Source organism: Thunnus thynnus, chromosome 3 (assembly GCF_963924715.1).
Source record: "Thunnus thynnus chromosome 3, fThuThy2.1, whole genome shotgun sequence".
Taxonomy (NCBI): Eukaryota; Metazoa; Chordata; class Actinopteri; order Scombriformes; family Scombridae; genus Thunnus; species Thunnus thynnus.
The window spans coordinates 38,600,859-38,615,694 of NC_089519.1; the positions used below are offsets into that span (position 1 = coordinate 38,600,859).

A 14,836-nucleotide genomic window follows, 5' to 3' on the forward strand; every position below is an offset into this window, starting at 1 on the left:
AGCTTTATGACTACTCCTCATTTTGATGGGGACGCTGAAACCTTGACAGGACCCACTTATAACATTGTTCATACATAAATGTGTGTTTCTGTGTGCGCAGACCAAACTTTCCAGCAGGAGAGGCATCCAGCATCAAACCGTGTCCTTCTGGCATTGACTAATGGGAGCAGAAGGCAGTTTGGACCAGAGCATCAAGAGTCCGTAAACCCTTCATCAGGTAAAGAGGTTCCTGAAACACTCCAACAGGCAGCTCTAAGTAGAGATGGACCCTCTTTAATAATAGTAGTAGTAGTTTTAGTTTTTATTTATTTTTATTTTCATTTCTGTGACAGCCCAAACATCTGGCCCATCCCACGTGGCATCTTCCAGTAACACATATACAGAAGCATGTGGGAAAAGAAAATAAATGAAAACAAAACACAAATCCCAAATGAACTGTTCACAGAAAAGAACTGTTACATATCTACAGTTTATCTGGGCTGTTCTCAGACTTTCTTTAAGTAACTGACTCATTTATATATACAGAGTGCCGCCATGCCTTCTTCCTCCGACTGCGACGCTGAGTCACCTGAGTTCACCTGAGTTCACCTGCAGGACTTGCCGACATCCTGTCAGTGATGGGTAGACAGTTTTAACTGTTCTGCTGCTCCACTGCAGCACAACGCCTTGCTCAGAGGCACCTGGACTGTAGCTGCAGAGGGATGAGACGTTTTCTCTGCTCAGTTTGTCCCAGTCAGTCCAGAGATTCAACCAACTGTTCAGTTACGAACGTTCGTCTGCAAGAACCCGACAGTACTAACTGAAACAAACTTCACTGTATTTTTGTTAAATTTGTGACTATTGGTGCTGTCAGACGACATTAACAACCAAGAATTGAAGACAAACAACAGTTAGAAATGTCACTCAGCTGTAATGTAGTTCTTCAAAATCAGAAGAAAGACTGGAACGACCAAAATCCTTGAAGACATCTAGTTCAGTACGATATCAGAGTTCAGTTCTGCTGTCTATAAATGTCTCGACTGATGACCTGTTCATTTTTGTCTCATTTACTTCATTTTTTCCTCTACTGTTGTATAAAGCTCGTCTAAGTAAAGTTGTCTGGTGGTTTTTATTTCACTTATTCATTCAGTCAGCAGACTGCAGGTTGTCCAGCAGGGGAGCTGTAACACATCAGCAGAGTTAAAACCTAAAAATATTATAAAATAGTGTGGAAATATGTATTTTATGTTACATTTATTAGCATGAAAGATTTAACACACAAACCCTTATTGTAAAATATTAGTTTATTTTTGTCAAAGCTACACAGAACAAGAACAAGATCTGAAGAAACACTGTACAGACTGTCACCTGTTTCATACCCAAGTTTGCAGAATACACGTCTAAAAATGTAAAAATATATCTGACTCTAAACTTCAGTCTGACAGCAGGACAGACGTCATTTCACCAAAGTTGAAACATGAGATAATTTCCTCTCAAGTTCATTAACTAATCAATAGAATCAGCTGTTTATTTCTCCAGCCTAACGCAGGGTTAGCATGTATTTACATGCAGTATTACCATGGTGGATTTGTGTTTTACATTTAGACCACAATAACAGCAGTAAACATATTTAATGTACATGTACAATTACATGTCACCTGTTGAACAGTCCACAATAAACACTACCTGTTTATTGTGGATTTACATACAAAAACATCTTTATATTTTGCTCCTGTTTGCAGGTACAGGTGCTCAGTTTGGTCAGTAGTGACGTCATCACGCTTCCAATAAAAGCGAAGTCTGTTTCAGTCAACATCCAGAAAAGATCCAGGTTCAGTTTGGGTTTTCCCAGTTTGCCCAGTTTGTCATGTCCCATCCGGATGGCGAGCAGGGACACCATTACGTTACAGCCGTAGCTCACCGCCACGTCATACTGCATTTATATTATATGATATGATACAGCTATCAGACTGAATGTGAGCTAAACACATTAAACTGACACTTTAAACAGTCCTGAAACTGTCAAATACCTTCAATCTACTATATGAAATTAGATATGAATTAACATGCACACACACAAAAATAAATGGAGAAAACTAACATCAGCTACTGATCATCATGAACTTTATTCTCTACACAGGAACTAAATAAACACTCCAGAGAAAAACTAAATACTTCCTGTATGTCAGAAACACACAACAGCTCCTGGACTTCTCATCTCTAATGCTGTGTTGACATCATATGGGATGGATGGTAGAGGCGGGAAAGATTCCCATGTTTACAACTTGCCAGCGTTCATGTCACACAACAAATCAAGATGGCTGCATGATTACAAAGTTGGTGGAATGAGGCTCAAAAATACTGTTATTGACAATAATCCAGCATATCCAGTAAATATCAGAGCTTTCAGCTTTTCCAATTCATAATTACCACTTGAATGTTGACCTGAATTCTATTTACAAGTCAGAATCTCATAATTAGCATCATTCCAATATGATATGAACGCAGCATAAAAGCAGCCACACTCCAGCTGCTGAGCCTCAGCCTTCACCATTAGAGGTGTTCATTTAACCAGCCAATAGGAGGCCTGTTGTTCTGACAATCATTTGTCATGTGATCTCTAAATAAGTGAAGGAATCAGGTAACACAGTTACTATGAAACTACTAGAAGAACTACAACTAAACATTGTGAAGATCCCATTCCCATTATCCCATTACAGTTCAAGCCTTTCTAATACACTAACAACAGAAAACAACAACAACTGGACTCAGTTAATCATTTGATTCATTTTACAAACAAACTGTCAATCATGTGGAAACCATGTTTACATTTACAGCAGTGAGAGATCACGTTGGTACTAAATACCACAAGCTGTGTGTGATCCTGTACAGACTGAACTATCTGGTCAGCAGTGAGAAAGTTTCTCTAACAGGAGGAGACTCTTCCTCCTACAGAGGATACAGAGACACAGAGGAATCAGGCCAGACTGTAAACCAAGCAGAGAGCTTCAGTGAATGTGGTGCTGAAGGTGTGGAGGTGGATCAGTGTGTCAGAGGAGACTCTTCCTACTCCAGATGACACAGAGATGCTGAGGCACCAAACCAGACCCTAAACCCAGCATACAGAGGCTGAGTGAATGTGGTGTTGAAGGTGTAGAGGTGGATCAGTGTGTCAGAGGATACTCTGTAGAAGGACAGAGTGCCAGCAGGACAGTCCACATACACTGCTACTCTGTTAGAGACAGAGGAGGAGGAGGAGGAGGAGGGGGAGGGGATGGGTGTTCCCCTCTTATTGTGATGGACATAGTAATCATCATCAGAGCAAAGCAGACACCAGGACTGATCATTCCATCCAAACGCACATTCATCACTGCATCCTTTCCTGCTGATTCCTCTGTAACTCACTGATATATAAACTCCTCCTCTCCACTCGACCTCCCAGTAACAGCGACCAGTCAGAACATTTCTACACAGCACCTGAGCCCAGTCATCAAATCTATCTGGATGATCAGGATATGACTGAACCCCTGCCCCTGTCTCATATGTCACCTTCCTGTTGTTGTGAGACAATTTGAGGTTTATGTTCACTGTGTTTGGATCCAGTGTGAGTTGACAGAAATCTGATGGAGAGAATGAGACACAATACAGCTGCAGTTATTGGTCTATCATCTGTTTGATGATGACATCATCTTCATCCTCAGTAGGATGTGAATGAGCTTTGTTTTCATGAGTGAAATGAAAAACACACTTACACCTCCAAGGACCTGGTGTCAACCATCGGACTCCAGCAGGCTGCAGCCTGAAAGGAGGAGGGGGGTCAGAGCAGCACGTTCTCTTCCAGCATGCAAACATGGACATGACATCACTCTAGAAAAAGCAGCTCTGATCCTCATCACACTGAGGTGCTTTGCTGCTGCTAGGCAACACAACTGTCAATCACATCACATGACGACTGTCAACAGGAGCTACATTCAGCCAATCAAAAACCAGCGTCTCAAAGTCAAATCATGTGGACAATGACACTTCTCAGCCTCAGCAGTTTGTATTGTGAACAGATGACAGGACTGTTTGGACTGATTTACACTAACATGAAAATGATAAACCGCCTGTTTTTGTTTGTCTTTCCTCAACAATCTTTGGATGACTGACAAGTTATTTCCTCTCACACAGATGGAACATTCCTGCATGATGGTTACAGCTGACAATCAGCTGCAGTCTGAAGTGTTTGAGATGAGTTCACTGCAGCTTCCTGTTTTTCATTTAGTGTCCATCTGTCTGTCCATACCTGAGAGTGTCCAGTCTCCAGTGTGGATCCTCCAGTCCAGCAGACAGCAGCTTCTCTCCTGATTCTCCTGGATGATTGTAGCTCAAGTCCAGCTCTCTCAGATGGGAGGGGTTGGAGCTCAGAGCTGAGGCCAGAGAAGCACAGCCTTCCTCTGTTATCAGACATCCTGACAGTCTGCAGACACACAAAATAACACACATGATCAGAGATCACTGCAGGACTGTTTGTGGAGTAAGTTTATACTGTCATCACCAATGTGTTTCTCTAATCTTTAGAGTTAAACTTAACACTCCTGTTGTCCCCCCAGGTCAAAATTGACCCAAGGACAACAGGAGGGTAAATACTTCCAGTTACTACTTCTCAATTCAAATGGCCAACCACTGTACGGCTTGTACTGTAAGGCAGTTCCAGCTTCCTCTAACCTTAGTCAACATGATGTTAACGACTGTTAATTCTTCACTGCATAAGAGTAGGTCTAAATAAAAGAACAGTAAAAGAAGAAGCAGCCACAGTGAGCTGCTTAGATGAAGAGCTGCAGGTGACAGACTCTGACTACAATTTGTACGAACATCAAACCTCCAACATGTCACAGAAGTAAATGACTGTCTCAGATGCTCACAGTTGACTACTTGACAGGAATCCCAACTAATATGGCATATAGGGACTGGACGTTGTGGAAATAAAAGTAAAAACTAACAGTAAGGAAACATTTCTGACTCCTTCATATACTTTCAGTAATCATCCAGTTTTAGAAGGTTGTTTGAAAGAAAAGAAGAATTAAATGGTGGTTAAACACATAACAGCTGGGATGCACTGTTATATCACCATTGTGAGTAAAAATCACTATCATCCCAGCTCAGATACTGCTCTGAAATTAAAAGAAATGACTGTTACCAAAAACAGTTGACTGACTGCCTGTATGTGTTTTACTTTGGGCCAGTTACACAGTTCTTCACTCAGTTTTTGAATCTTAAAACTCCTCTCTGGTATTTCAGGTTCCAACAGCAGACACAGAACAAAACTAATAAAAATATGTTAATAGGAAGTTATTCAAGGGGTCTAAACACACAACTGGTCTGAAAATAATTTGAGTAGCGAAAATATCCAGGTGTTTATCTGATCATATAAACAGTTTAAATGGTGATCAGTTAAGCAGGTTGATGCATCCTGACCTGAGAGTTTCCAGTGTACAGTTTGGACTCTCCAGTCCAGCAGACAGCAGCTTCAGTCCTGAATTCTGCAGGTTGTTGTTGCTCAAGTCAAGCTCTCTCAAACTAGAGGACTGGGAGCTGAGAACTGAGGACAGAGCTGCACAGCTTCTCTCTGAGAGGTTACAGCCATTCAGTCTGGAGAACACATTTGGAAAAAATACTTAATAAATAATTAATTTTTCTCCCCTCTTTAAAAAATCTCTTTGAATATCTTTTCAATAAATCAATCAACAAATAACTGTACTTACAGAGCTTTGTTGGAGGCTTTGACCACTGGCATCAGCCTCAGAAGAGCCTCCTCTGAAGCAGAGTATTTCTTAAGGTCAAACATGTCCAGACCTTTTTCTGATGACAGTAAGATGAAGATCAGAGCTGACCACTGAGCAGGAGACAGTTTTTTTGTGGAGAGACTTCCTGATCTCAGGTGCTGTTGGATCTCCTCCACTAAAGAATGATCATTCAGTTCATTCAGACAGTGGAACAGATTGATGCTTCTCTCTGCAGACAGATTTTCACTGATCTTCTTCTTGATGTACTTGACTGTTTCCTGATTGGTCTGTGAGCTACTTCGTGTCTTTTTCAGCAAACCTCGGAGGAGAGTATGATTGGTCTGCAGTGAAAGACCCAGGAGGAAGCGGAGGAACAAGTCCAGGTGTCCATTTGGACTCTGCAAGGCCTCGTCCACAGCACTCCGGTACAAACATGTTGATTTGCCTCTGAACACTTCAGAGAACCAGGATGTTGTTTGTTGTTCTGCCAGCAGATTGACTCCAGAGTTCATGAATCTCAGATTGACATGAAGAGCAGCCAGAAACTCCTGAACACTCAGATGGACGAAGCAGAACACCTTGTCCTGGTACAGCCCTCTCTCCTCTTTAAAGACCTGTGTGAACACTCCTGAGTACACTGAGGCTGCTCTGATATTGATGCCACACTCTGTCAGGTCTGATTCATAGAAGATCAGGTTGCCTTTCTGCAGCTGCTTAAAAGCCAGTTTTCCCAGGGACTCAATCATCTTTCTGCTCTCTGGACTCCAGTGTGGATCTGTCTCAGCTCCTCCATCATACTTGACATTCTTCAGTTTGGACTGAACCACCAGGAAGTGGATGTACATCTCAGTCAGGGTCTTGGGCAGCTCTCCTCCCTCTCTGATTTTCAACACATCCTCCAGAACTGTAGCAGTGATCCAGCAGAAGACTGGGATGTGGCACATGATGTGGAGGCTTCTTGATGTCTTGATGTGTGAGATGATGGTGCTGGCCTGCTCCTCATCTCTGAATCTCTTCCTGAAGTACTCCTCCTTCTGTGGGTCAGTGAACCCTCTGACCTCTGTCACCATGTCAACACACTCAGGAGGGATCTGATTGGCTGCTGCTGGTCGTGTGGTTATCCAGAGGTGAGCAGAGGGAAGTAGTTCCCCCCTGATGAGGTTTGTCAGCAGCACATCCACTGAGGTGGACTCTGTAACATCAGTCAGGATCTCATTGTTGTGGAAGTCCAGAGGAAGTCGACACTCATCCAGGCCGTCAAAGATGAACACAACCTGGAACTCTTCAAACCTGCAGATTCCTGCTTCTTTGGTTTCAGTAAAGAAGTGATGAACAAGTTCCACCAAGCTGTACTTTTTCTTTCTCAGCACATTCAGCTCTCTGAAAGTGAATGGAAATGTGAACTGTATGTCCTGGTTGGCTTTGTCTTCAGCCCAGTCCAGAGTGAACTTCTGTGTTAAGACTGTTTTCCCAATGCCAGCCACTCCCTTTGTCATCACTGTTCTGATTGGTTCATCTCTTCCAGGTGAGGATTTAAAGATGTCTTCTTGTCTGATTGTTGTTTCTGGTCTGTCTGGTTTCCTGGATGCTGTTTCAATCTGTCTGACCTCATGTTCATCATTGATCTCTGCAGTCCCTCCCTCTGTGATGTAGAGCTCTGTGTAGATCTGATTCAGAAGGGTTGGGTTTCCTGCTTTAGCAATCCCCTCAAACACACACTGGGACTTCTTCTTCAGGTTAGACTTGAGTTTACGTTGACACTTGCCAGCAAGAGTCCCTGAATGAACACACACAAAAACGGATCAATAAATGAAGTATAGAGTAAATATTTCAACATTTAATTAAACATCAAACATATTTTCCTCCATCTCTTGGGACATCAGTAAATGTCTCATTTATCCAGCATGTCAAATCTTTATAGAAATCCTCTTACTGCTCTGCAGACGGTCAGCCAGCTCCTCCTGCTTCATTCTCCTCAGGAAGTGCAGTGTGATCTTCATAAATGCCTCCGTGCTGCTCTTCCTCTGCCCTTCCTCTTCACCATTCAACACCTCCTCATCATCTCTCTGACTCTCTATGAATTGTGGGTAATCTGAACTCACAAGCTTCTGCATCTTCTTCAGCTCGTTCTTCACAAAAGTGACAATGTTCTCCTTCAGCAGCTGGAACAGAATACTATATGAATGATACAATCAAACTGTAATCATGAAGCAAACATCAGATCCATGTTGGACAGACTGACAATCCACTGGTCTACAAAGTGCAGCATGGAGATGATTGTGAACAGAATAGATGTAAAAGTAGTTGTTGAACATGTACAGACCATAAATATGGAGTCCAGGTGTGTTTGATGCTGCTGGGCAGACTGACCACTGGGAACCTCTGAGCTCTCCTGGTCCACTCTGTGGAGGAACGATGAAGAATGAATTCACATTATGTCTCTCCACACAGAGACAAACACAAGCTAAAGGTCCATCAAGTGATATTTGGATGTGAACAGAGAATCAAATGACTCACTGTAGTTGTAAAGCTTTACTAGTCCTGCTGATCTCACTGAGAATCAACTGCTCAGCCTGTTTGTAGCTTTCAGCTCAGTGTTTTGCTTCATCAGTCAGTTTGGTTTAGTCCCAACAGCTCTGAACAACCCTCCATACAGCTCTCCCTCCCTCACTGTACACTGCTGAAGTGCCCTGGATCAAGGCAGCTACAACCTCCAGCTGCTCCAGTGGAGCTGATCAGTGTCTGCTTGTATCAGACTGGTTGAACTGGGCAGCTCCCAGTATGAAAATTAAATGCAGGTGTCATGTCTGAGGTTTTTGAACATCTTGTGTCTGAGCAGGTTGAGGAGTATTTAGTCAGACACAATATGTTGTATGAGCTTCAGTCTGGCTTTACAGCAGCAGACTCTACTGACTGTCTTATTCATTTGTTTGATTTTATTAGACAAAACCTTGATGGAGGAAATTATGCTGACTTGCAGAAAGCCGTTGACACAGTGAATCATTCTGTACTGTTGTCAAAGTTACAGTGCATGGTGTTTGGACATACTGCTGTAAAATGGTTTATTTCTTACATTACAGGAAGATCTCAAGTCTGTGATGTTGAAGTGGTTCTATCAGAAATTCAGGATATTACATGTGTGGTGCTGTACGGTTCTATTTTTGGGCCTTTTTTATTTCTTATGTATATAAATGATACGACAGCTGCTGTGACATGCAAGCTGCTGCTGTATGCTGATGATTCTGCATTGCTGCTATCTGGGAATGATGTCAGTTAAATTCACAACTCTTAATACTGAATCAGAAAATGTAAGAGAGTGGCTCATAGATAAAAAGCTTTCACTACATTTGGGTTAAACTGAGTCAATCCTGTTTGGAGCAAAAACGTCAAGAACAAATACAAAAATCTTTTGTAATGGAACTGAAAATTTCCATTACAAAATTTTTAAATATGAGACAAAAATTTTGTCTCATATTTAGGAATAATATTGGACCAGTCACTGTCCTGTGAATCTGTTGTTGCTAAAATATTATCCAAGAGTGGCAGCAAACTTCAGTTCCTGTTTCCCAGACCAAAAAGAAGAAACTCTTTTTGACTTTTCTGTTGAGAAACTTCTCATGTCCTCATTGGTACAGCATCTGTTTGATTCTGCCTGTTCTGATTGGTTCAGTGGTTTGACATCTAAATTTAGGAACAAACTGCAGGTGATGCAAAATAATATTATTCAGTATTTATTAAATGTATCCTCCTTAACTCATGTTGGTGATGAATTCAGAAGTGTAGGACTGCTGCCAGTACAGCTCAGAGTAGAACAACAGAAGCTGCATCATATGTTCAACATTATCAATGGGTTTGCTCCTCAATACTTCACAGATAACTATGGAACATACTCAGCATGACTATAACACCAGGGCCACTGTGTGTCCATATAAAGTCTCTCCATGGGACATGGTCACAGGTTTATAATGAAATCTGCAATTCCATTTTTACTTCAGCCATCAAATTGTCTTTGTTGTGCTTTGCGTTTTGATGTGGGCGTTTATTATTTTATTTAATTTTTGGTGGTTTAGTTTTATGTTGTATGTCTTGTGTTTTGTCTTTTAACATCTTGGGACCATGTTTGAAATAAGTGTTTTCACTTTAACATGTTTTTATGTCTGTAATGTATAAATAAAATCATATCATGTGACTTCACATATGAACAACTGAGTGCAACATCATGAATGTCTTCCAGGAGAGACTGTCTGAACATGTGATCTGTTATCTCCATATTTAAATGATTATCACGTCTCCTCCCTCTCTATGACGGCCAGCTTTCACTGACGTGGTCGGACAACACGTCGTACCAACCAGTTCTTTTCTAGCATAACCCGACGTTTACTGTCAGTTACAGCTTACATCTGATCAGCAGATGGACGTCCTCCTTTAAAACCAATGTCATCATGCTTCGACCAGTCGCTCTTAAAGGACAGACAGCTGGGTTCAGGTCCAGGAGAGTCTGGTCTCTGCTGCTGGATCCTGAAACAACAACAGCTCTGATAAATATGCATGTTGGATAGAAATGAAAAGTCTGTTCAGTCTTTGCAACTTTACATTCTGACCTTTCATCAGTAGGTTGTCCAGGTTTAAAATATAAAGGTGTCCCCATGAACCGGTCACTCTTCATGGACACACAGCTGGGTCCAGGTCCAGGTCCAGGTCCAGGTCCAGGTCCAGGTCCAGCAGAGTCTGGTCTGTGCTGCTTCTTTGTTCTTCAACACAACACACACATAGCTTTGAGTGTGAATAATGATGGTGGAGTGATGTGAGTGGAGAACAGTGATGGACAGTTAGAGATCCTCATCTCACCTCTGAGCTTTGGTCTGGCTGTCATGTTCCCCACACAGAGAGCTTTTAGAGGGAGGGACTCCCTCCTCTCTGTCCTCACACTGATCCATAGCAGAGAAACACCTTCACACAAACACAACAACACATTATTTCTCATCATTCCTCTCAGTCACATGACAAACACACAGAGCTCTGACTGGAGGAAAGCAGCTCATTCACTTCAATACTAAATACACTCATCTGACAGTTTCCATGTTGTTCATTGTGTATTTTGTACTCTGACCTTAACTGCATCTCATTATCTTGTGGATATGAGTCTTACAGAAATGTATATTTATATCTGATTTTGTAAGGTGTAATTATAGTCACTGTTGCCTGTTGTTTAGTTTTTTTATGCATTTGTATTAGAAAATGAGATGCTGTGTGTGAACCGGTTGGATCCTCTGTTGATCAGCACCTGACTATTTAACCTGATAGCAATCAAGCACAGAGCGAATCTAATGAAGCAACATGTGAAACACATAGTTTGCTTCTTTTGTTTTTTAATGTAATCACCTAAGAAAATAGTGTCTATCCTGGTATCCTGGTGTGCGCTGGAATACTATTCTGACTTTCTGTAACTTGCCCTGCATCAGTGGGCGACCAGGAGAGAGACACTGCTGTGCACGGGGCATCTTCATCTTATTGATTATATAAACTGCATAAATATTTATTTCAGTCAAGCTGTGAAGTCTGTGAACTCTGGTGAGGTTGAAAAAGCAACACTGAATAATAAAACAAAGAAAAAATAAATTAATCTGACTCTAAACATATAAACTTGTCAGTATGAATTTCTTATAGAAAAGTTTAATTTATATGTTGAACCCTGTTTCTTTTTTGTCACATAAACAGAAACTCTGAAAATTGTCTGTGCATTATAACACATCTTCTTTAACTCATATCTTTTTTCTTTTTTTGTGTGTGTTAACATCCCAACAGCAAATATTAATATTAACATAACCTCAAGATAAATATCTTCTATAATCTTTCTTCTCTCATGTTTCAGTGTATTGAATCATATATAATGTTGGACACAATGAATGATGGGTAATCTGAATGATGAAACTTTGATCCAGCTTTGACACGTCACCTGTGGAGGCCTGCTATTGGCTGGTTCAGAGCTTGAGACAGGGCATTGTGGGTATTGTAGTATTTATTTTCCAGCAGTGAGTCACTGCAGTCACACTGAAGAATCACTTCTTTATACAAACATCTCCGTCTGACTGACTACTGACAACTGTAACACCCTCGTTATAGTTTATATAATTTCTGACAGTTTTTATAAGACCAGCAGGGATGGAACGAGTACTAGAATACTTTACTCAAGTAAAAGTAAATTTACTGTAAAAATGTAGAGATAGAGAGATGTAGAGATAAAATTTAAAAAAAAAGGTCAGTTTAAATGCACTCTGAGTCAATGTTAATGCTTTACTTAATGCATTATGTACAGTATGACTACAGAACCACTGCATTAAAGAACACCTTGATGCTACAGAATAAATCACATTAACATGTCAGCGTTTACATTCAGAACATGTATGATGGTTCACATACAAGAGAACGATGACTGATGAGAGACCAACTTAAAGTTAAAGTGATCTCTCTAAACCATCCTCAGACAAATCTGATGAACATTCAGTTAAAATAATGACGTTTCCAGTTTTCTGATTGTTTCTACATGTATCTGGAGGCTTTGGTCTCTTCTGCACTGTCAGCTCTTTAAACAGCAGTGAACAAACTCAGGAGGTCAGTTTTAATCAGTCAGTGCAGCTGTACAGCCGCCCACACAAATCACAGTCACAATGGATGTTATATTATAAAAACAGACATTCTCTGTTCTTTACTGTTTGTCACATAAGTCATGGATGAGAGTTTTAACAGTATGACAGTACATCTTGTGTTTGACTGTAACCCGACTCTTTCCTACAGTCTGTATTCTCACATCATGTATGATGTTTCTCCTAAATGAACATGTTGTAACTGATCAAATTGATTAAAACCAAGAGAATAAGCTGCTCTCCTCAGTGTTTTCAGTGGAAAACAGACTCTGCAGCAGTGATATGATAGTATCTCATCTCATCACTGAGTGTGTTTCCTCATTCTTACAGTCAGCTGAGCCCTGCCCTCCTCAGTGGGGGGAAGTACATTTACTCAAGTACTGCACTTAAGTACAAGTTTAAGGTATTTGTACTTCACTTGAGTTTTCCCATTTTATGCCTTTTTATACTTCACTACATTTCAGAGGGAAATATTTTTCTTTTCACTGCACTACATTTATTTGACAGCTGCAGTTAGTAGTTACTTTGTAAATTGAACATTTTCATATTTACATACAAAACGTCATTATTTTATAGAATACTTGTTATAAATTGCCTAACAATAAATAATATCAGCTCCACCTCCACCAACTACAATAGTAAAATGCTCCTTACTCGTCAATTATCAGTAATAATAACCCATTCATATGATGTACAATAGTTTAACCTCACAGGAGGATTTTTCTTTACCATCTTTACCCGACAACAACCAGAAAGTTTCCCAAGCTGACAAACTCCTCCAACAATCACACACTGTCTATGAAGAGACTCAAAGACCAAGAGAAATAAACCAGAGCTCCACTTACTGAACTTTTTCTCATGAACTTCATCAGTGTGCAGCTCTCTGAGCAGGTCTGTGAAGGAAATGAGCTTCAGTTCAAGTTGAACTTTCCTCAGGTGAAGTGAAGTGATGCTGCTTCATGTGTGTGTGACAGTATGCAGTCTGACTGGTTGAACTAGTGTCAGTCTCAGCTGTGTTCAGGATCAAGTGTTATTGTAACTCATCTCATCTCTACTTCAGCTTTTACTTTTCTATTGTGTCTCTATTTTCTCTTTTACTATGAAGCACTGATCTGCTCTGATCTAGAAAGCTGCTAAACTTCACTTCACTTTACTCAATGACAGAAAGACGATGAATGATGAATGTTGGCTGGTCAGAGTCACAAACTGTGCAGTGCACAAAAAGCAGAAAAAACAGCAGCACGGAGTCAAAGTACGTTTTGTGTTGTGAAAAGTTCATCAAGTGTTCTGAAATTACAAGTTGTGAAAATGACATTTTGTTGATGAAATGTTTGTCAAAATGTTGTCAAAGCAAAAAAATGAAGCTGATAGTTGTAATTATTGTGGATTGATCTTTTATTTCATAGCACATAATCCTTTTGATGTGAGAGAACATGCTGTTTATCTTTGACTCAAACCAACTTCACTGTATGAAGACAAGCAGCTCTGTTCTCTGTCACAAACTGTTTCATCCAGTAAAACTGAAACAAGTTTCTTGAAAGTTCATGTGTCTGCATTGATATTAATGCTGCTAATATCCATATCAATCCAGACAGAAATGATCAGAACAATGTTCTTCCAGACACTATGTGTAGGATGTGAAAGTTAGTTGAGTTTGGCTCCATCTGGTGGGAGGATGAAGAACGACTGTGTGTCAGACAGGATGTTTGTCAGCCTCCAGATGTTGGAAATATTGTTGAAATACCTTCACAGTGTTTGTCTGTCTCTCTTTGTATTTTAATATCAGGATGTTTGTCTGTCTGTTCAATTCATTTGATTTCTGTGAAAGCTGCAATCAGCTGCTGTTGTTCTACTATCAGTCCACTAGATGGCCTCGTGATGCACATGTGGAGGAATTTACAGCTGCGTTTCATGTCAATTACAAGTCAGTTTAACTCTGAGTGGCAGCCAAAGTTGACTAATAATTTATATAGAACAGAACAGACTGAAGATGCTGGAAAATGATTCTTTGTGAAAATATATTCCAAATGTTTACATTTGATTCTTTTCATGTAAAAACAGTTTTCAGTGTTTGTCTGTCTCTCTCAGGAGCAAACACCTGTCCATGCATCCAACTGGATTCTTCTTTTGGATTGTTTCCATGGTTACGTATTCATTTTGCTCCATTGTTTGTTTGTAATACATTATTTTGGTGTATATATTCAGGGCTGTAGCCAGGATTTTAGAAATACCCGGAATACAACAACATATAAATAACATAAATAATATGTATCATTATTTAGATTTTTCATAGTATATTTTTAGATGTAATTATGCAATTATATAATATATTTTGTACATTTTATTAAACATGAAGGACTAAATGTTTCAGAATGTCCTCCACACTGCCAGGAATTAATCATGGTGGAGAAATACAAAATCCATTTATAAGTTATTTAAATAGGAATT

General features: G+C 40.2%; 1 protein-coding gene across 1 annotated transcript; it reads right to left on the reverse strand.

The window, feature by feature from the left end:
* Nucleotides 1-2,857: 2,857 nt before the first annotated feature.
* On the reverse strand, nt 2,858-10,964 carry LOC137180508 (NLR family CARD domain-containing protein 3-like). Its single transcript, XM_067585897.1, has 10 exons — nt 10,593-10,964; nt 10,346-10,495; nt 10,143-10,262; nt 8,068-8,146; nt 7,678-7,906; nt 5,724-7,521; nt 5,437-5,610; nt 4,265-4,438; nt 3,732-3,778; nt 2,858-3,599 (listed from the first exon to the last, which is right to left on the reverse strand). Exons 1-10 carry the CDS (start codon nt 10,679-10,681, stop codon nt 3,046-3,048), a joined length of 3,414 nt encoding a protein of 1,137 aa, XP_067441998.1. The 5' UTR covers nt 10,682-10,964; the 3' UTR covers nt 2,858-3,045.
* Between the last annotated feature and the right edge of the window lie 3,872 nt (nt 10,965-14,836).

Coding starts and splice junctions, on each gene's coding strand:
- LOC137180508 (XM_067585897.1), bottom strand. CDS start 10,681: ATGGATCAGTGTGAGGACAGAGAGGAGGGAGTCCCTCCCTCTAAAAGC. Junction 7,522..7,677: donor GGCTGACCGTCTGCAGAGCA/GTAAGAGGATTT, acceptor GTGTTCATTCAG/GGACTCTTGCTGGCAAGTGT. Junction 4,439..5,436: donor TGTACACTGGAAACTCTCAG/GTCAGGATGCAT, acceptor GTGTGTCTGCAG/ACTGTCAGGATGTCTGATAA.